Below are 21,615 nucleotides of genomic sequence, written 5' to 3' on the forward strand. Positions count from 1 at the left end.
AGGAGAGGACAGCAGGAGAGCAGGATGTGGGCCAGAGAAGCAAGAGCTCCACACTCACCACCACCTGGTGATGGGTCAGGAAGGTCCCTTTGTTTCATTCTGAAACCTGCAGAGACATTGGAGTGACACCCTCAGTGAGAGCTTAGGTGAGACACAGGTGATGGACCAGCTGGTCAGGCAGAGGGGCCAGGCCAGCCCAAATTCGTGCCCTCATCTTGTGATTGGCTGCTCAGAGCCACAGAGGTCATCTGCCCTGACTGCAGGGACCCTCACCTGTCCCATGCTCAGACACGAGCAGCTCGTTCACTCCCTCCACAGTTCAGCCAAAGTCTCAGGGTCTTTTTACCGGGACATCCCAGAGCCCACCAGGTCCAAGGAAGGAGGACTCCAGCAGATGCTTATGGTTGCAGTTACTTACACGGGCCTGCTTATATTTCTAAACCAGTAGTTTCCAAATTTTATTAGTGGCAGAACCCCTTTGTCAAATGGAATCTTACCAAGATCAGGGGCTAGCAACTGGAATGGGAGGAGAGTGGAGCTGCTCTGCCCAGAAGCCCCATGGAGTAAAAGCTGCTGTTCTGTAAGATGGGGCCAGGGGGCATTTTCTAGTCCACTTAAACATTTTGGAGGGGGCAGGTCTTATCCCCATGAGAAAGTGGAAGGAAATGGGCCTGAGTTGTCACAGGTCAGCCCCTGGAGACCATGAAGCCCAGGACCTCTGCCACAGGTGGGAGCCTGCATGTGGGCTGCTGGTGGCCCGTGGGCAGCAGCAGCTCAGATTGGAAAGGATTAGAAGGGGAAAGGGGCAGGAGAAGCCCCCTGAGGCCAGGCCATGGGCTGGAGAGCCAGCAAGCTGAGCTCGCCCTGAGGCCTGGAGGGTGGGGTTGGCAAACCAAGCCAGAGGCACTGGACAACCCCAGGGGACAAGGAGCTGGGCAGAGAGGGCTGGTGTGGGGACTGCACCATTAATCTGGGCATGAAGGGACAGACCATCTGTGTGCTCAGCAGAGGGGGGTGGCGGTCAGGCAGGGATACCACTGTCCAGGATAAGCCAGCCCAAGCCCCAAGGAGATGAGGCACCATGAGGCCCCGTGTGCGTCCTCACCCTGACCAATCTCACCGCTTTCTCGTTGAATGGCCCTGGCTGCAGCCGCTCACTCATCTGATCCCTCATCATCTCTCATCCTTCCTTTGACATTTGCCACTTCCCTGCCCACCCCAGAGGTCAGTGCCTCTGCTCAGTCCTGGCCATTCTCCCTGCAGGATGACATGCACAGGGTCATAGACCGGCAGCTGATGGACACACACCTGAAGGAGCGGGGCCGGCCTGCTCCTGCCTTCTCCAGAGGCCATGGCGCAGGGCCGGGGGACGAGCCCAGCACCACCGAAGGCAACAGGCTCTTCTCATTCTTCAGGAAGATTTAAGTTGGGAGTAGTCGGGCCACGGAGGGTGGGTGGACAGAAAGTGGCTGAAAGGTCACGCGGACAAGGGCCTCCTGCAGCTTGGGGCTTGGCTGCTGTGCCACCTGCCCGCACTGGGTCCAGTCAGTCCCAGAGGGCCCACTCCATGTGTCGGTGGGGATGGGGACCGAGAGGTGGGGCCTGCCTGGCCTCTGCAGGCTGCCCTCCACAGCAGGATGGGGAGGAGCCCTGTCCCCACTACCTGGCCAAGACCAAGCCTGGGCTTCCCTAGGATACCCTTACCGAGCAGGGCTCAGGCCGCCTCCAGAGTGGCCCCTTGATTGGGCTCTGCCTCTCAGACCCAGTGGATTGTGGCCCCACTCTGCAGGCACTGCTGCCTCCTCGGTTTTAGAAAACTGGAGAGAAGAAATGGAGGCCTTTCTCTGCATGCCTCAGGAGGCCTGAGCCTCTGTTCCCTCCCCAGCCCCTGACCCAGGGAGTAAGGGGAGACTGCAGCCCTCATCCACGCGCATGCCCCTCCGCTGGAGCACCTTTGTGGGCAGGAGCCTGACCCTAGCTTGGTTGAGGCCATCCCCTGAGCCCAGGGAGGAAGAAGGGCCCTGTCCCCTGGCTGCCACTGCTGTCCCTCCCTAACCACCTCCAGTGCAGTCCTTCCCTTGTTGTGGGGTCGGGGCCAAGCAGTGTGTTCTTGCTGGCCCTCTGCAGGCTTTAGCCACCCAGCCTGTTCCCCTTCATAGGGCCTGGGCTGGGAGGGATCTCCTCCATGGTCCCCTGCTCCCCTCACATATGCAACTTTTTGGCTCAGCCAAGCAAGGCCAGGCCACAGATGGTCCCAGAGGAGTCTGTGGGTCAGCCACCCCCATGTCAAGAGGTCAGCACCACAGAGTGGATGGGGGAGGCTGCTGGGAGTTTGCCTGCCAGGCCTGCAAAAAGACCAGGCCTGCAGACTGCTGCTTCTGCTCCTGCCTCAGCAGCCGCTCCACTCCACCTGCTCTGCTGAGTTAGGCCCAACTCCAAGGCTCTGCGGGCCGGGCCAGCCCACAGCTTCCAACTGACCCAGTCTCCCTCCCTCACACGGGACAAGCACAGCAGGGATGAGCAGAAAGAATGTACCTATAGATATGTACATACCACAGTGCTGTAATTTTGTATGTAGCAATCATGTAAATACATGTATGGATTTTATAATATACATATATACAAATCTATAAAGGCATATTTTTAGAAAAACAGCACACCACTGCTTCTTTTGGAAATAGTCTGAAGAATAAAATGAATTTCTACAGAGCTTCTTCTTGCCTGTCACTGGGCATGGGGAGGGGTTGCCTGGTCCAAATGCAGCTTCCATGTCAGACCCACCACTGGCTGCTATAGAAAGAGGTGGCAATAGTGGGTCCCTGCACTCGGGAGGTCACCTCATACACTGGTACCCAATCAGTGGGTTCAGCCAGGAAGGGACACCTCTCATGCAGGGGGCAGCAGGCCTGCTTGCACTGCTTCCCAGGCTGAAGTCAGGGCCCTAGAGCTTGGCAGAAACTTCCAGCCAGAAAGAAAACACTCAGGCAGAGGCTTCCACCACATCCTTCCAGGCACGTGAGGAATAAACATGGAGCTTCTCCTGGCGTCTTACCACATGTGCTCCCAGCCAATGCATCAAACTAGAGGGGAAACTCAACCCTGGACCAACCGTTCATGGAGAAAAGGGGCTTGGCTTCCTAAAGTGTCCCAGGACCTTGACAGGCACCTGTGCAAGATTTAGGTCAAGAAAAACCTTGACGCACTGGATGGGAAGAGGCCAGGCCCACCCAGAACACAGCTGGAGGGAGAGCAAACAGACCCTGGGAGAAAATTTGGCAGCTTGAACCTTTATTTTTAGTATTTTTTTAAAAAGCATAATTAGAAACTTTCAATACAGAAATAATCCTAGCAAACCATTTAAAAGTTTTGATGTTTCACAGATATTTCACATCAGGCTCACCAGGACGTAGGTCCAGCCCCAAGTCTCCCACCCTCACCCCCCCCCCCCCCACCCTCACCACCTCATGCACGTAACACTCAGTGGGACCAAAATCACCCGCCACCTGGGTCTGGACATCCAGTTGCCAGAATCCATGGGGGCTTCAAGCTTTAGCTGGAAGTTCCCAGGACCCCCTTCTTATTGCTTGAATTTGCAAGCACCCCTTCCTGGCTTCGCCTCAATATGTCCGCACCACTGCAGGAGCCCCGAGCTCTGTGCATACCCACGGGGCCCATGGTCAGCCAGGACAGTCCTGAGGACAGAGACCCAGCTCATGCTCCCAGATTCCCCAGACCAGACAGGGCTGCCTGCTGGCAGCCCTGCAGCCCCTCCCTGGCACCCGCCTTCTAGGCCCCCAGTACTCCCCACCTGCAGCTCCAAAATGAAGGCCTGTCACACTCAACCACCGGCTTTTGGTAGTTTGGGCAAGTGGAGAGACAGATGAGAAGAAACCCCCCGTCTTTATTAAAAACCCATCCACAGTGTTAACATGGAAAATCTGCAGCGTGATCTGTGATGTGATTGTCCAATCAGGGCTTTGCCTGGAAATCACCTAGGAAAGGAAATCTAACGAAACACATCATGGCATTGAAATAAATTCCTCCCAGGTTGCATGATCCTTTTAGGGGAAAGGGGAACAAAGTGGCCAGGGAGGAGTGGAAGGGATCAGTATTCAAGTGCAGATGACCCTGGTTTTTCCTCCAGGGGACTGGGTGGGTCAGAACTGGCTGTCCCCAAGCCCCACTACCATTCCTTCCCACCTGCTAAGAAATCATCCTGCCACCTCCACACTAAAACTGTCCCATCAGTGATCCGTGGCTGCCTGTTGTCCCAGCTCAGAGTTGTCATTCCCGTGGTCCAGCAGCCCCTGGCACTCACTCCCCAAGTTCAAAGGTGCCTGGTGCTGCATTGCAGACTCTGGAACTCCAGTGGGAGGCCCTAAGCTGACACAGACAAGGGTGGGAGGCCACCTTCCCCTTTCCCACCAAGAAATGGCCAAGACCTCAACCCCACAATGACAGGAAGCCATTCACTTTTTCTAAAAACACTGGATCCAAAGTGGGGCAGCCACAACTTTTGCTGCTGTGCCAGCAAAAAATTCTATCCTCAGGGATAGAATCGCTAGGAACTTAATTCATTTGATTTGGCTTCATTTTATCTGTTAAAATAATGTTCATATAGCTCCCCTGTAAGTCCATCTCTGCACAAATATACCCCTACCTTTCTGTAGAACCAAAATATGGTGGTATAAATTAGAAACCACAACTCCCCTGGGTTTGTAGCTCAGAGGTGTCTAGAAGGCAGGACAAGAAATCTGCTTGCCAAAGGGCAGGACTGTCTGCCTCTGTGGAACTGAAGGGCCAGGGCCAGCAGAGGGCAGGGCCTGCCTCAAGGCTGGGCTTCCCAGAGAATGAGGAGGGGAGGGAACCAGCCCAGGCCCCAGAGCAGGGGGAGAGAATGAGCAACACAGGGCCGGCTCCACCTGCCCAGGATGGCCAAAGCTGCGGCTAGGATGTGACGCTTTCTCCTTGGCAGGCTGCTGGCAGTAAGACAGAGTGGGGAGGGGAACTGGGAGGGTCTGTGGCAGCAGGTTGGCATTAAGGAGGCAGAAGCCAGAGCGGGACGAGGGTGTGCAGCTGGCTAAAGCAATATACATTATGTACAAACTCTGGTTAATCAGTTCGCTCAGTTGGTAGCGTCCTCGCCAGGTCCAGGCGCCTTGGCAGGGAGGGGGCACCAGTGGGGAAGGGCAGGCTTGTCCAACACCGTCTTGGCACTCGAGGGGAAAGGAGAGGAAGTGCCGATGGCGCCTCCCAATACAAAAAGTGGAGAGAATTCTTTAAATAACGGCACGAAACTGAGACTGTCCCCCGAGGAGCCCCCCCGCGGGCCTCAGGCTGGGGGAGGGACCGCAGTGCAGTCTCTGCGTGGACGGCGGGGGGGCATTAGCAGCAGCGTTTCTTTCGTTTACTGTTCTTCGTGAGCTTCACCACGTCGTTCTGTTGCTGCTGCTGCTGTTTTGCCAAGTTGTCCTTCTTTGCTCGGAGGACCAGCTCCGTGATGCAGTTAAACATCTGCGGAGATGAAGAGGCAGGTGGGCTCAGAGCAGGCGGAGGTCCTGCCAGTCCCTTGGCCGCCTCCCCGCACCAGCTTTCTCTATCTACTCATGGAGGCTGTGTACGCATGTCCTCAAAATCCTTTCTAGAAGGAGGTAGTGAATTATTTTATTCAAAGGTCAAAAAGGAACATCAAAGACTCATAAGCTGTGTAGACTTGGGGAAGTCAATCTCAGGGATTTTCTAGTCTTTTTTAATAGAGAGAAAGAACCCCTTTCCTTCAGCCGGCACATCTCATGAAACAGATAAAGGTGGCCCTGCTCTGCTGATGGGCAGCAGGGGACTCACTGCCCTCCCACTCCATGCCACCTCACTACATGTGGGGCCCAGAGGTCCCACCTAGAACCTTTTCCAGACCACCCGACATCCTTCTGATGCCAGGATCCAGTGAAACTCCATCTACCAATCCACACTCCTCTCCACTCTGCCCAGGAAAGGCGAACAAGAGGAACCATGGTGGTGGGAGCAGGAGGCATTAAGAAGCTGAGCCAACATCTCCAAAGCACGCACTGCGTGTCAATCCTCACAACCTGGAAGGCAGGGACTCTCTCCCCACCAAATCTACAGATGAAGACCACAGAGGTTAGTCCACCTCCCAAGGTCACACCAGTCCCATCCACAAGCCCCAGGTGAAAAGGCCAGGATTTTGATCCTAGCCCTGACTCTGAGGAGCCTGTGCTCCCTGCCACTGTGTCACCCATGTCCCTGATGCAGTGGGGAGCCCGACTTCCCTGGAGCCTCTGGACTCCACACACCATGAGGCAGGACTCCCCTAAGTCCGGTGAGTGGGACCGGCTGGGCTTCTGGCAGGTCAGACTTTTCTCCCAAACAATTACAACTGCCTTCCAGCAGGCCCGGCAGAAGTGAAAGGGATACAGCCTCAGGCAGAGGCGCAGCCAGTCTGTAGGGCTGTGCGCCCCCAGGAACCTCTGCAGAGCTTCAGCAGGCGCCCGTCTAGGCTCTGGAGGCCACAGCAACGTAACCCGGTCTTTGCAGGGAGGCCAAGGCCCCAGCAAAGGCCAGAGCAGGAAGAGGTGATGGTGGGTCCAGGGAGGGCCCACAAGGCAGAGGACTGCAATGGAAACTTGCGTGGCTGTGGTGGGGAACAGATCTAAGTTGGACTCAGCCTCTTAACTAACTGCATGGTAGTCCTTAAGTTACGTAAATACTTGGAACCTCGGTTTCCCTATTTGATATGTGGGAATAATTATGCTGAGCTCAGAGGACAGTTGTAACATAAGCTAAGACCTTTAAAGGTCCTGACACGATACCTGGCACACAGCAAGCATTCAATAGCTAGTCATTCCTGTGACATTTTCCTTTTTTTTTCCCCTAGCAGCTGGCCAATGTGGTGCTGGGATCTGAACCCTTGACTTGATGTTATCAGCACCACATTCTCCCAAGTGAATTAACTGGCCAGCCCTACTATAAGCTTTTCTGCTGGTCCCTTAGATGCTCTAAGCAAGCAGGCTAGGAGAGGGGGAGAAGGGCCCCGCTACCCCAGCTTTGCTCCAGCCCAGGACCGTGGCCATTTCTCACCTCTTCCACGTTGACATTCTCCTTGGCGCTGGTCTCAAACAGCTGGATCCCCATCTGCCCGGCAAATTTGTAGGCATCTTCTGTCTCCACCACCTTCCGCTCAGGGTCATCATTCTTATTGCCCACTTCAAGGAAAACAAAGTCAGCCCAGCCCTGTGACAGCACCTCCTGCCACCCTCCACCGCGTTGTCCCCACCCCTCTGGGTCCAGCCTCACCTAATATCCGGCACACATCATCACAGTTCTGGTTGATTTCATGAAGCCACCGCTTGACGTTGACAAAGGACTCAGCACTGGTGACATCATACACCACAATGACCCCATGGGTCCCCCGGTAATACCTGTAGGGCCAGGTTGTGCATCAGAACTTCAGCCTAGACAAGAACAGCCCTTTCCCCAGTACCACATTGCTGCCCACATCGGGACAGCGGCCAGGGGAATGATGAGGGGGTAGCGAATGCTTCACCCATGGTCCCCAGAGTCCAAGCTCTCCACCAGCCTCATCTGACATGCCTGAGACACACCTGTCTCTAGGACACTGGCAGAGCAGGAGTGCTCAGCCCTGAGGTGGCAGAGCAGGAGTGCTCAGCCCTGAGGTGGCAGACCAGGTCTCAGGAGTTACCCAGGTTGTTCAGAGTCTGTCATGAGCTTGAAACTTCTTTGAAGTTCTCATTTAATTTTTAGAATTCAGGCAAATTTTTGTATTTGACATCATGTTATCAACTATCCTTGTTTGAACATTCAAAACAACTCTCCCTCCTCAAATCTGTTTTAGTCAGATACCATTCTCAGAAGTTGCACCATTCATGAAGACCCGGCAGGGCTGCGTCCCCTCCCTGGAGCAGGTGCGCCCGTCCCTGCCTGCCAGTCCCGGCCATCCATGCTATGGCAGGGAGAGTGTGTAAGCTGCGTTGGCATCCAGGGCTGGCTGGGAAGAGGAGGCCTGGCTACGCCATCATCTAAGCGTGCACCCCCCAGGCCAGCTGGCAGTTCTGGAAGGAAGGGGAATGTCACACATTCCTCTCCAGACTCCACATCCCCATTCATTCGATGGCTCAGGAGGACAGATGAAGGACATCAAGGCCAGAGGAAGAGAAGGACTGGGGCCTATACTTCCCTTGGAGCCTTCCTGGAGCTGGCGGCCAGGAGCAGCCCTGCCCCGACACTACGTGATTGCCAGGAGCTGTAACCTTTCTCAATCGCCGACCTCCCAGCTGCTACCTGCCCCAGCCCCAACAGCTCCAGGTTCCTGGGGCTTCTCAGAAGAGCAGCTCCCCTGTGACCCCACACCCCAGTTCTGAGGCAGCACCAGCACCATGGGCTGAACAGGGACACATAGCCCCACTCTCATCCGCCACCATCAGCTCTCTGGCCACCTCTTCACATCTGAGGCCCAATCCCAGGCCGAAGACCAACCCTGGCTCCAGCTGTGAAAGGCTGTGGACCTTGGAAAAGTGACTGCGTTCACCTCACCATGCCTCGGTTTCCTCAACTATTGCAACAGGGCTCCTAGTGCTGAACTCTGGGGGTGGTTGTGAGGAGGAGAGGGGAGGAGTAAGCAGTCAATGTTGGGTGCCCTTTGTTATCACTGCGAATATTCCTTCAGTGACAATCTGGGCTCCCTGACAGATGTGGCAGCAGGGAGTGGCAGCCCTGGACACTGCAGGACTGGAGTGAGAGCAGCTCCTGCTGTGCTGGAGGCCAAGGCCCTCCACCCTTCAGACAGCCACTGAGATCTGCTCCCTCAGCTTGGCCTCCAGGGCTGAAGCACTCGCTCCCAGCTCCAGGGAGCTGTGACTGTCAAGCTGTCTGGTGGCCTTCAGCAGCTGCTGCTGAAGGCGTGGCTCACATGTGCTGCAACTTGGTAGATGCAGGAGGATGTGCAGGGACCACGGGGACAGATGTCTGGCCCTGCCAGCAAAGGAGGTGTAAGCAGCAGAAGGCCTCGCAAAGTCTCCTTGGTGGAGGACTGCTGTAAAAGATGCCAAGAAATGGCCCGGCACAAAGCCCCTGCTGCTCCCTGGGAAGCTCCACCTTCTCTGGGGACTAGGGAAGGGCTTTATCTAAGAGCGGGGACCTAGTATGGGCACAAGGTTGGGGCTCAGAGCTCTGGCCAAGAGGGCACTGGTGCTCCTGGGCCTCCCACTCCTGTCACCGCCAGCAGTCACCTCCCTTGCCAGAACGCTGCACTGAGTGCTTAGATCCTCTACCTTACTCATCTTTGTGACAGCCGGGCCCAGCAGACTTCAAGAAGGCCCTTCTACCAGTGAGGACATGAGGCTGATGGCAGAGTGATCAGCAGAAAGTCCTGGGCCATGCCAGGGGCTTCCCTCCCCCGACTCCTCCCTCAGCCGCACCTTGCAGGGCCAGCGAACCCCAGCTGCCAAGAACAAGAATTCGCCAGGGCGACGACAGGGCTCTTCTCACCAGACTAACAGGCGGCAGCTTCGGTTGCTGTTTCAAGCCCCAAATCAGAAAAAGTCATGCTGCTGCCCCCTGACTGCCCCATCCCTGAAACTCCTGAACTACCCCAAGACTCCCTCTTTCTTTGCCAGTGACCATCACAGGGTGTGCATTCTTTCTTCCTGTGGCCCCTCAGCAGGCCCTGCAGTGCTTCATGAGGGTCAGAGCAGGGACCCTAAGACAGGGCAAACCCCGAACCCCCCGGACAGCCTGCCAGGCTGCCCCCACATCCAGCACCTTGTTGGCACAAACCCACACTGCCCTCAGGCGGCTAAGTAACAGCTCCAAGTCTCCCCAGTAGCATAAGAAGTCGGGTCACCCTCTTCCTGCCCTGCCCTGAAGGGAGCTGAGCAGTCCTGGCAACCCGGAGGGGTCGCAGCTCCTCTGCTGAAAGGCCTCAGACACCCGGCTGCCATCCCGCCCATAGCATCTTGCGGCCACAGGCCTAATGGTCTCTGCTGCCCTGAACCCCTTGCAGGTGGTAATGACCCCCAGGAGGTAGGCACTCAAGCAGGCATCTGACAGCCCTCACTTCCCATCCTAGCCCGCCAAGCTGTGTCACCTCGCCCTGTAAAAAATGTAGATAACCACAGGACTCCTCATAGGGATTAAACAAAAAAGTTGGTGAAGTCTTTAGCAATGGCCTGACCTAGAGTAAGGACATGTGGGGTCAGTGCCATTCTGATCCCTACAAGAGGTTGTGTCTCACTCAGGCCTTCATGCTCTGGGCTTCCTGCAGCTCTCTACGTCGACCCTATACCAAGGTCCCCACTGACAGCTTCTGAGATACATAGGGGCCAGAGAGCCCTTGCTAGGCAGCTTGGCAACAAGTCATTGCAGGGCTGCAAGGAGTCACGGGCCACGGCACACGTGCTCACCACAGAGCGAGGACAGTGACAGTAGCCCCTCCAGCTCAGGGGCTGCTCAGGCTCCACCTACGAATGCTTGGCCCAGTGCAGCCCCCACAGCAGCCAGCAGCCCTGCTCGCCCCATGCTGCCAGCCACAACCGGGGGGGCACTGCACCCTCACACTCCAAACCCTCAGCAGATCCTGAAGGGCCCGGGATGGGCAGGCAGCCGGAGGTCCACCCTGCTTCCATGCTGAAGGGAGGCAGGATCTCTGGCTAGGGAACCTCCTGATCCACTCACAGAGGAACCGAGGAGGCCAGGGAGGTGCCTGCAGAAGGCCTGACACTGGCCCCTGCTCTGCTGCATACTCTGCGGTGCGGAGCTCGGGATCTGCCATCATTGGGAGCAGACCACTTCTCAGAAGTACCCTCATCTGCAAAATGGGGACCGTAACAGCACCAACCGCACAGAGCTGCAGGACAGCTCACCAAGATAATCCACACAAAGTCCAAAGCAGAGTACCTGCACACAGGACTTAGCATTAATGCAAATCTTGAAGATCAACTCTCCGGGAAAATGAAGCACAGAGAATTTAGGCAACTTGCCCAAGGTCACACAGCACAACAGAAATTTAAATTCCAAACAGTCTGCTTTCAATCCCTGCCCTTTCCTGGAACCTGTTCCATAAAAAGCTCAAGAACCAAGGGTAAGACTCCTGCTGCTCAGAGATAGAGCTGGATTTTCCTTCTGTTCACAGCTCAGACCTACAAAGGTGCTGCAGCAGCAAAACAGTTTTACCAGTAAATAGCTCTGGGGAGGTAGCGAAAGGGCCTCCCAAGAGAGAGCCACCTCCAAGGAGTCAGGGTGGAAGGCGGGAGCCTGCACAGGCCGACCCCGGCTGTCACAACTGACACCTACTAAGATGAACTGCCACTAAGTGTTCTCTTGGGCAGGGCACTTCACAACCACCTGGTGGGGTAAGCATCACTGCCATTGCCATTTCAAGGTAAAGGAACTACAGGCTAGCGGGTAAGCTGACTGCCTGGGGGAGGGTACATGGTCACTGTCCTGCCAGACTCCAGAGCCAGGGTGCTCAGCCACTGCCTGCCACCCATGGGCAGCAGTCACACCACGCCCCCGCCTCCTCTGACATCTTCAGGAAAAGGAAGGGGACCGCTCACTTCCCGACAGCTACAGGGACCCACCCAGTGACATTTCTCCCACGACCCAGCACTGGTCACTCAACTATGTCCACACATCGGCAGTGAGGGGTTCGAACGCAAGCAGGGCAGGCTGACTTACGTGGAGGTGATGGTGCGGAAGCGCTCCTGCCCTGCCGTGTCCCAGATCTGCAGCTTCACCTTCTCCCCGTTGATCTCCACGGTCCGGATCTTGAAGTCCACCCCGATTGTAGTGATGTAGCTGCCTGCACACACAGCACGTTAGCAAGGCCCAGCCCAGTGCCCCAGCTGGCCCCCGTGGCCCACATTGCACAGGGCAGGCCTCAGGCTCCACCATCCCACCCCACGTGTTCTACATGTCCCATACATTCTAGGTCCTAGGGACAGACCTGAACAGGGAAAACAGGGACCTGTCCCAATGGAGCCCACCCATAAGCCCCTATGGAACCCACAAGTGATGTGGAGGTGGTTGAGGTGACAGACAGGATACAATGAAACAAATTAAGACAATTACAGAGACTGAAAAGTGCAGGTGATATGACGGAGGAAGAGGGACCGGTTCCTTCAGAGTAGCCGGGATGGGGACATGTCAGCTGTGACCTGAGAATGGTGGCAGACCTATGATACGCTCTGGGTTTTTCTTTTCTATTCTATTCAAAAAATGTTTAATGACCCACAAAATTAACTTGCTAACACACAAACAGGTCATGACCTAAAGTCTGAAGAACACTGCTCCAGACAGAGACAGTAGCAAAAATAGTGACAGGGTGTGTGGGGTCATGTGAGGTCAAGCACACAGCAGGAGGCAGATAGAGGGGGGCTAAGGCCAGATCTCTAGGCCCTTGTGCCATTTTTGAGAATTTAGAGCTGCATTTTAAATCACTCTTTTGGGGCATCTGTGTGAAAGATGGATTTGAGAATTTCTGGCTGAAATCTCTAGTCAAGGGTTACCAAGCCCTGAACACTATGAAGAGCATGGGTTTTCACTCCATTTGGAGCCTACAATATAACACAGTGCAGGAGACAAGACCTTCACACAAACGACTATGTGAAGTGTGGCCAAGTGTATAGGAAAGGTCAAAGTTCAAGGTGGGGTGGAGATCAAAGCAAGCTTCGAGGAGGAAGTCACATGTGGGCCTGGCTTGAAAGAAAGAAGAAGATTTCAAAGGCTGAGATCAGGTGGAGAAAAGACATCCCACACAGAAGCCCAACAGCCGCGGCCAAAGCACAGCCGGAATCCATTCAGAAAACAAGCCAGCACCCGGTACTCTTCCAGTCTTGATGATGCCCAGGAGCGCAGCGCAGCACCTGGCTCAGTCGAGCACTCCGTAGGAACCGATGGGTGAATGAATGAGCAAGCGAGTGAGCAAAAAACCACCGAAGAATGAACAAGCAGTATGAGGAAGAAAGCTGGGAAAGTGAGCTGAAAACAGATTACAAAGACCAGTGTATCTAGACTGGGGATGATTTTGTCCCCCTTACAGGACTCTTGGTAATGTCGAGACATTTTTGTTTGTCACAACTGGAGGTGGGGAAGTGCTATTGGCATCTAGGGGGTACAGCCCAGGGATGTTGCTCAACATCCTTCAACACACAGGACAGCCCCACAACGAAGAATTACAGGGCCCAAAGAGTTATAGTGCCAAAGTGGAGAAACCATGCTGTAAACTCTGCTCAGATGAGGGAGCCACTGGGGTTCTTAATCAGAGGAAAGACCCTGCAGAGACGTGCATTAGCAAGATGACTTAGCAGTCTAGCCCAGGGTGGGTAAGAGCTGCCAGAATACTTCTGACTAAAACCAACAATGAACTGAGACACTGGTAGTAGAAACGGAAAAGAAGAGAGAGATTGTAAAACACATCCCTCCAAGAGTTAAAAGCTGATTGGATGGGGACTTAGAGGACAACAAAGAGGAAAAGCGATGTTTTCCAACATAATTTGAAGCTGACATTAGTTATCATTCTTGAACAGAATACCGACAACAAAGAGCTTGTATTTATTGTGAGATTTCTTAGTCCCAGGCATCATGACATATGCTCTCAGGTAATATAATCCTGCAACAACCCCATGTGAGAGGGACAATTACAATTCCCACTTTATAGATGAGCTGAGGATCAGTCACTACCCTGTGGTCACACAGAAAAGCCAACTCTTTCCAACACCACAACATCAGTGATGTTGCAGGGCCCCTGTCAGGAGAAGAAAGCGGACAAAACCCACTTCTCCACCAAGAGAGTGGCATTAGCCATGTACAGTCCACCCTTTGTATCTGTGGGATCCGCATCTGTGGATTCAACCAACCACAGATTGAAAATATTTTTTAAAAAACTGCATCTGAGGCCGGCCCATGGCTCACTCGGTAGAGTGCGGTGCTGATAACACCAAGGCCACGGGTTCGGATCCTATATAGGGATGGCCGGTTTGCTCACTGGCTGAGCGTGGTGCTGACAACACCAAGCCAAGGGCTGAGATCCCCTTACCAGTCATCTTTTTAAAAAAATAAAAATAAAAATAAATAAAATAAAATAAATAAAAAACTGCATCTGTACTGAACATATACAGACTTTTTTTCTTGCCATTATTCCCTAAACAATATGGCATAACTATTTACATAGCGTTTATATTGTGTTAGGTATTTAAGTAATCTAGAGATGATTTAAAGTATAAGGGACGATGGGCGTACATTATAAGCAAATACTGCACCATTTACATCAGGGACTTCAGCATCTGCAGATTTTGGTATCCGATGAAAGTCCTGGAACCCATCCCTCACGGATACCAAGGGACGACTGTAATCACTTCCTAAGTGTAGCTCACCCCTCAACCACATCAGAGGGATTTCCCCACAAGATAATCACATTTCAGTCCTTATTCAGTGAGGCGAGACCAACCCAACCTCTGTAATGAACCTGATATATTTAACAAGCGAAAATATGTTCAGCTTCACCAGTGATCAGGGAAATACAAATTTAAATGATAGCACTTTTTGCCTATCAGCTTAGCAAAACTGAAGACAACTAAGATCCAGCATTGATCAGAGCAGTCAAGGGGCATTTTCAACCCCTTCAGTGGGAGTGTAAACTGAATTACCACAGCTTCTATGAAAGGCAAGTTGGCAGTACCATGAAAATTTTAAATGCACATACCCTCTGATCCCACATTTATAGAAATGTGTGTACAAGAATAAACATACAATGTATCCCAAGTTACACAGCATCACTTAAAACTGAAGCAACCAGAAGCCACACACATATCAAGAGCACTATTAACGAATTGCGGCGCATCCATGCTTAGCACAGAAAACTTCACAGATGCACAAAAGAACAAGAGAAGTCTGTATAAAGTGACATGGAAGGATGTTCCTTGATATCTGAGGGGAAAGCAAGTTCTACACTCCAGCATGTGGAGTCCAGAAAAAAGAAAGATATACACCACACTGAACAGAGGCTATGAGGGCAACAGAGGTGCAGGTCAGGGACAACTTTCATTGTTCACTTTATTGACATCTTCCTGTTTTGAAATTCTATATAGGCATGTACTATCTTGTAATATTTTAATTTTTTTTTTTTTTTTTTTAAACACTGGGGCACAAAAAGACCCTAGGTGGGAAAATCATGGGTCAGCAACAGGCTTTTTTTGAACAAGAAGAATTAAGACAGATCGCTGAGGCTTTGACCTGAGCCTGCCTCCGTCTTCTTCCCTCCTCTGGCAACCAGAATGAGAAAGGTCCCTAGAGTAGGCAAAGGCAAGTGTGTCCTGGTGCCAGGGGAGGGGATTTCAAAACCAAAACACCCCAGCAGCACCCCAAGGGCATACTCACCTGAGAAAGTGTTGTCTGCAAAACGCAACAGTAAACTGCTCTTGCCCACACCTGCAAGAGAGACAGCACGAGATGAGAGAAGCCAGTGAGTGCCTCCCTCCAGGCCAACCCTTCTTTGGGGAGACGATGCCCAAGTCCTGACTCTTAAGCCCAGTGGGTCCCTGCTCTCTCCTCACTGTTGCTTTCTGTCTCCCCACTCAGCCACACACTGAACACATCTCTTCCACTCAATTCCTGAACTTCTCCTTCACCCTCCTGTAAGACAAGCTGCTCCCAGACTCCCCAGGGAGAGACGAGAAAGGGCCTCATGCCAAGGCCTTGTGCTGAGGGCTAGCCCCAGCTGCTCAAAGGGAGACACCAGATGACACAGACAAGGCAGGTGGAAGGTCAACCACATGAGACTGGTCCCCCAAGTGCATCTATAACATGGTCCCTAGAAAACTAAGCACCAAGTGTGTGGCTTCAGTTAGTGAGTAGCTTGAAAAGAGGAATTGTAGAGCTGCAAAGAACCCTTGAGATCATCAGGACTATCTTGCAGGTGAGGAAACTGAGGCCCTCACAGCTAGAAGCAACGGTCAGCCCTCTTTCCTCAGCTGATATCACTGCAGACTGGGTCGGTCTGGTGGGGAGTCTGCCTTGTGCTCATCAGGCCAACAGCCCATGTGTGCTCAGCCCACTGCACTGACCACAGCAGCTCCTGGCTGCTCATTCCACAAACAGGCGGGAACCACCCTAAGCCTGGCTTCCTCTTGACTGCAACATGCAGCAGCTTCAACCTGCCAAGGGTGCCTGTCCCGTGTCCTCCTGTCCCATGTCCTCCTGTCCCGTCCCTGATCCGCATAACCCGTAAGGCCAGCTGGGTCAACTGACTACAGTAGGAAAGAATTAACATGCATTGAGTTCTGTCTGTTGGTGGGCACTCTGACGCTCCTGTAATTTCAACTACATCTCTTAAGATGAGGAAGCTGAGGCTCCGAGAAGCTGAGCAACTGGCCTAAGGTGCCTCTGCCGGAAGCAGAGGGGCTGAGGTCCGAATCCAGGGCTTTCTTTTCCAGAGCACTAAAGCTCCTCCCAATACATACTGCTGGGGAGTCTTCCTGCATCTGTTTCAGGAAGGGGAAAAAATGACCCCATAGGGGCTCCTACATCTCACTCCTGTTAATTTAACAGCAATGCCATCAAAGCTACAAGGAGATCTTAATCTTGGGTCTCATAAGCCCCCTGAAACTACATGCAAATTTTGAGTATGTGTGTCTATTTGTGGGAGAAGCCTATAGCTTTTAGCAGATTCTCAAAGACTGCACTGGCTCCACCCCCATCCCCCCAAGTAACCAAAGTTGCAAACTACTGTTGCAGAGTAAGTAACAGTTGTGTTTCTCTAAACTTATCTGGGAAATCCTTTCTAAATCTCTCTTCTGGGGACTTTTCCAAGTGAGTGAGTTGTACTGGGATGCCCTGAAGAACTTGTTTCACTGAGTAAACCTGTCTTACCTTCCTAAAGACAGGCTGGGGGTCAGGCTCTCCTAAACTATGCCTATAGCACCTGCCACTCAGCCCCTGGGCCTGCAGCGCTCTTGCTCAGAGCCACTTCCTCATTGCTCTGCCGTGAGGCTTCCTGCTAAGCTCAAGGAGAGCCCAAGTCCTGGGCTGGGTCCTTCCTGGCGCTCTGCCCAACGCCAACACCCCACTGGCCCTGCTGGCTCCTTTGCTTCCTCCTGGAGCCTTCTGGGTCCAGCTTACTCAGCTAAAAGCTTGTGTCTGGGTCACCAGGCTGTGAGTTCTTCTAGGACGGAGACCTCGCCTCACTCACCCTGTGCATTAGGTGTTATAAACCAGGCCCAGCACTTGGTGGGTGCCAACAAAACCCTGCTTAATGAATTTATGACTGACAGCTATACTATCTATTACTGCAGCATTAACGAGAATAAAGCAGTGGTTTTCAACATTTGGGAGGCAACAGAATCCTTTTATTAAGTAAAATTGTATCCAAATCACATACATCTAAAACAGGTAAGGGGGAGGTACTCTCTGCAATGACACAGCAGTGTCACCTCCATTTACCCGCAGGTCCCTTTGTAGAACAATTAAAAACCAACAGGCTGCAGAAAGACCACTATACTGTCACCATACTAACTGCTGTTTTGGACCTGACACCAACCTCTGACATTACTCTTCCTCTGAGAACAGAAAGCCACCCTGAGAAATGCCATCTCCTAAATATCCCTGGAGAAGCTTCCATGGGAAACCACACTGCTACCATATATCCCATAGTACCAGCCTAAGGGAGGAAGTAGAGGGTACCAGTTTACCTTCACCATAGCCAAAGCTTCCCAATGGCCGCATCCAGTTTGAAACCCAACCAATCCAGCCCCATCATCTTCCCTGCAAGGAGCACGGGCCCCAGTGGCACTTGATGCCTCTTGGCAGCTGCAAGAGCCACTCTCGGTCATCATGGCGCTCCCCTGTTTGCTGCTTCTGGTCCTCCTTGTGCTAATCACACAAGTCTTCACCTCCATCTGCTCCTCCCTTGGACTGTTGCCCCTCACTCCTCTTTGCTTCAGTTCCAGCCTCTTGAAGACCCTTAGACCCTTGAGTAAAGTGATCTCAGTTTAAATCCAGCCTCAGCAACTACCTCACTGTATAGCCTGAGACAAGTCACATCCCCTCTCTGAGCCTCAGTTTACTCACCTGTAAAGTTAAAGGCTTTAACTAGATCTCTGAAAGCCACTCCAGCCTCAAGATTCTGAGAATGAGGATGGCTGGTCCAATGGATGCAGATGAAATGCTGTTACAAATCAGAGCCAATTTCAGAAAATCTTAAGAGAAAGTGCAGAACTTCAGGCATAAAGAAGACTTAAAAGCCAAGGGGATACATTCCAGAAGCGTGTATGATGTGGCAGAGTGGGAAGAAGAATTCTAGGTTTATAAAGAAACGAACATTCATTGAGGGCCTACTGTTTGCCAGCCCTGACACCAGCTGCTCTCACACATATTAGCATAGATGTGCATTAACTCCCAGCTTTGCCTCTGACAAGCTGTGCAATTTTGAGCCAGTCACCTTCTCTGAGACTTTGTTTCTTTATTTGACAACCTACCCAAACAAGAGATGAGAATCAGATGAGAGAGTGTCCATGAAATCATTTGATACACCTTAAGGAGGCACGCACTCAAGGAGCCGGGTCCAGGGGAGTGCTCAGGCTTCCTGCTCAGCTGCCAAAGCTTAGTTTGAAGTCCCATGGCTACCATCTCCTGTATCCTAAGTGTTCGGCTTTGAGTATCAGCTCACTGTCAGGAGAAATCAAACAGCAAAGCATCTATCTCCTCTACACAACCAGGGCCTACATGCCCATACTGAACTAGGAGCCAGACCACATAAATCTTGACCAAAGAGTCTTCTCCCATGCCTGACTTCTGAGTGAAAAATCAATACTCCATACAAAATGTACTGTGAGAAAGCGGGCCAAAACCATCCCCTGGGTTTTATCGGGGAGAAAAGCCAATAAGCTGCATCTTCTTGCTGAGTTTAGGTTTTTCATTTCTGGATATCAACGCCCAGGCCCAACATGTCTTGCAGAGGGATAAAGACCCTGACTATGGAGGCTGACTTTAACTCCAAAAGGAGAGAAATCACCCTGGTGCCAGCCCCTCAGAACCAAGTCCTGACCTGAAAGCAAATCTGTAAAGGCATAAGCCTCAGGACCACTAGGAATGCCAGAGGCCACCTTCAAGAGCAAGACTTCATAGCTTGCCTGCTTTTCTTTCATTCAAATCACAACCAATCGTTCCTCCACCTTTCTAACTCCTTCCTCCTCTACAGCTACTCTTCCATCTCCCTGGTTAGCCTCTAACTTTTCCCCTTACCTCTCCCCTCCACCAGAAACCACAAAAACCTCAGCCATCCTTCACCACATCCCAATCCAGCTTCCCAAGTGAGAGCAAAAACCACCTGCTTCCGTGACCCAGCTATGACACTGCCACTCAACACTCCTCCCTCCTGAGTCTTACAACCCACTTGATTTGGTCCCCTATTTCCTTAACAATCCATGGGATTCTACCAGCAATTGGCCTCTGCCTCCAGTCACATGACACCCTTGCCCACACTCAACTCAGGTCTGGTCTATAAACTTAGCGTGCTCCCAAGCCTCCTTCCCTGACATCATATAATCCCAGCACCTCAGCTATGCTCCCATAAACCTTCCGGGGCCTGCCTCCCTAACCTCTTGGTCACCCATAAACCTCATCTGCCACACTCAAAACCCTCCACCCTTTCCCATAAACCAGTCCATCTTTTCTTAGGACACTTAATATTCATTCATTCAATAAATATGTATTAAGCACTTACTGGGTGCCAAACACTGTTGCAGACACTGGAGATGGAGCAACACTGGAGATGGAGCAGTGGTCTGTGCTAGGGGCCCTGAAGGAGTGTGTACATGGCCAAAGCACTTTGGTAATTTTGGCTGACCCAACCCCAACACCGCTCTGATAGATAGTAGGATAACAGCAAACACTTATTGACCATTGCTTGACAGTACCAACCACTGTTCCCAACACTACATGTGCACTATCTCACTGAATACTTACATCAGCCCTGTGAGGCAGATTCTACCAGTGTTCCATTTTACAGATGAGGAAACCGAGCCATGCAGAGATAATAATTCAGAAGGAACATACCAAGTCTGTGCCAAGCGCTTTACCTGACTTACCTCATTTAAACCTCAAGCAATCCCATGAGGCAGGTTCTGGGAACATTCTCATTTTACAGAAGAAGAAACTGAGGCTTACAAAGGATACTGATGATAATAACAACATCTAACATTTACTTAGAGCTTACTTTACGCCAGGTCGGGCGCTAAGCAGTTTTCCTACTTTATCCCAACAGATACACCACCCAGAGAGGTAAGTCCCCACTTCTCAGAGGAGGGAACTGAGGCTCTGAAAGGCGAAGCAACTTGCTCAAGGTCACAGAGTGAAGAACCTGGCAGTCCCGGGACTCGAACCCTGGTCTCTCCAACTCCAGAGACCGCGCGACTTGACCAAGGTCACACGTGAGGCAGGGGCAGGCGCGGTGAATGGACCCGGCGCGCTCGGCCTCTCCGCTCCGCAGCCCCGCTCCCCAGCCTCCCCGCGGCGCAGTCCAGTGCCCCTCGGCGCGCCCCTGGGGCCCAGGCCGCCGGGCAGCCCCACCCGCCCCGAGCGAGCCGGCACCTCCCCACCCGCCCCGAGGCCCCCGCGGGCCGCGCCCGGCAGGGCCCGCGCCTCCTCCGGCCGCCGCGGCCCTCACCGCTGTCGCCGATGATGAGCAGCTTGAAGAGGTGGTCGTAGTCCCGGGCCATGGCGGGCGGGGGCGGTGCGCGCGGGCGGGCGGGGTCGGTACTGGCCTCGCGATCCGCAGCTCCCTCCGGGCTGCTCCGGCAGCGGTGGATCCACTTCCCGAACAAACAGCCGGAACTGACAGAAACACCTCCCTCCGCTCCCCCTCCTCCTCCTCCTCAGCCGCCGCCGCCGCCGCCGCCGCCGCCGCTGCCACCGCCTCCTTCCTTCCCGCCCCACCCCGTCACTGCGCAGGCGCAGCGCTTGGCACCGCCTCTGCGCAGCCGCAGCCCCAGGCAGCCGCGCCCTCGCCGCGCACGCGCAAGCGCACTGCGCACGCGCCCTGGCAGAGTCCCGGCGGGCGCTGGCCCATCTTCCTATCGTCTCCCGCGAGCGTTGCCACCGCAGCTCGCGGGCCGGAGAGCTTAGGGAGCGGAGCCGATGTTGAGCTCTAGCTGAAAGAAGCCGAGTGTGCCGGAGAAGCCCCACCGTGGATGTCCTCGCCCCCTCATCTTCAAGACTCGTACGCGCTGCGAAGAAGACAAGCACTCGGTGACCGGGGGCGGGGCTCAGACGAGCTCCCGGTTTCTCGAGTCCGGGGACTGGGATGGAGAAGGCAGAATCGTGCGGCGGTTGAGGCTCGGGCACCGCGCCCCTTTCTGCGTCGACGCGGCCTCCGCGGTGCTGACTCAGGCCCCCACCGTGTCCGGGGCCTTTGAACCGGACACCAAGAGTGGCCGGTGGATGCCAAGTTAGACAGGACTGGAGCCGCCTGCCAGGGCGTAGCTGTTAGGAGTGTGGCCTTTGAGGTTAGCGCTGGGTCGAAATCACATCCTAGCTCTGTATCCCCTTGGAGCTGTGTTGCCGTTTTGGTAAAATGGGGAGGGTAGTTCC

General features: G+C 53.4%; 2 protein-coding genes across 3 annotated transcripts in view; one reads left to right on the forward strand and one right to left on the reverse strand.

Moving 5' to 3' along the window:
- Window positions 1-2,674, forward strand: part of BICDL1 (BICD family like cargo adaptor 1) — a 108,441-nt gene extending 105,767 nt beyond the window's left edge. For both annotated transcript variants that reach the window (XM_063086062.1, XM_063086063.1), the window contains one exon: window positions 1,264-2,674. In XM_063086062.1, the coding sequence (XP_062942132.1) occupies window positions 1,264-1,425 (162 nt within the window). In that variant the 3' untranslated portion in view covers window positions 1,426-2,674. The remainder of the gene's footprint in view (window positions 1-1,263) is intronic.
- A 791-nt stretch (window positions 2,675-3,465) lies between these two features.
- Window positions 3,466-20,890, reverse strand: RAB35 (RAB35, member RAS oncogene family). Its single transcript, XM_063086269.1, has 6 exons — window positions 20,693-20,890; window positions 15,409-15,459; window positions 11,710-11,833; window positions 7,312-7,436; window positions 7,096-7,220; window positions 3,466-5,514 (listed from the first exon to the last, which is right to left on the reverse strand). The coding sequence occupies exons 1-6, from the start codon at window positions 20,742-20,744 to the stop codon at window positions 5,386-5,388; spliced, it is 606 nt and encodes a 201-aa protein (XP_062942339.1). The 5' UTR covers window positions 20,745-20,890; the 3' UTR covers window positions 3,466-5,385.
- Between the last annotated feature and the right edge of the window lie 725 nt (window positions 20,891-21,615).

Source organism: Cynocephalus volans, chromosome 2 (genome assembly GCF_027409185.1).
Source record: "Cynocephalus volans isolate mCynVol1 chromosome 2, mCynVol1.pri, whole genome shotgun sequence".
Lineage (NCBI taxonomy): Eukaryota > Metazoa > Chordata > Mammalia > Dermoptera > Cynocephalidae > Cynocephalus > Cynocephalus volans.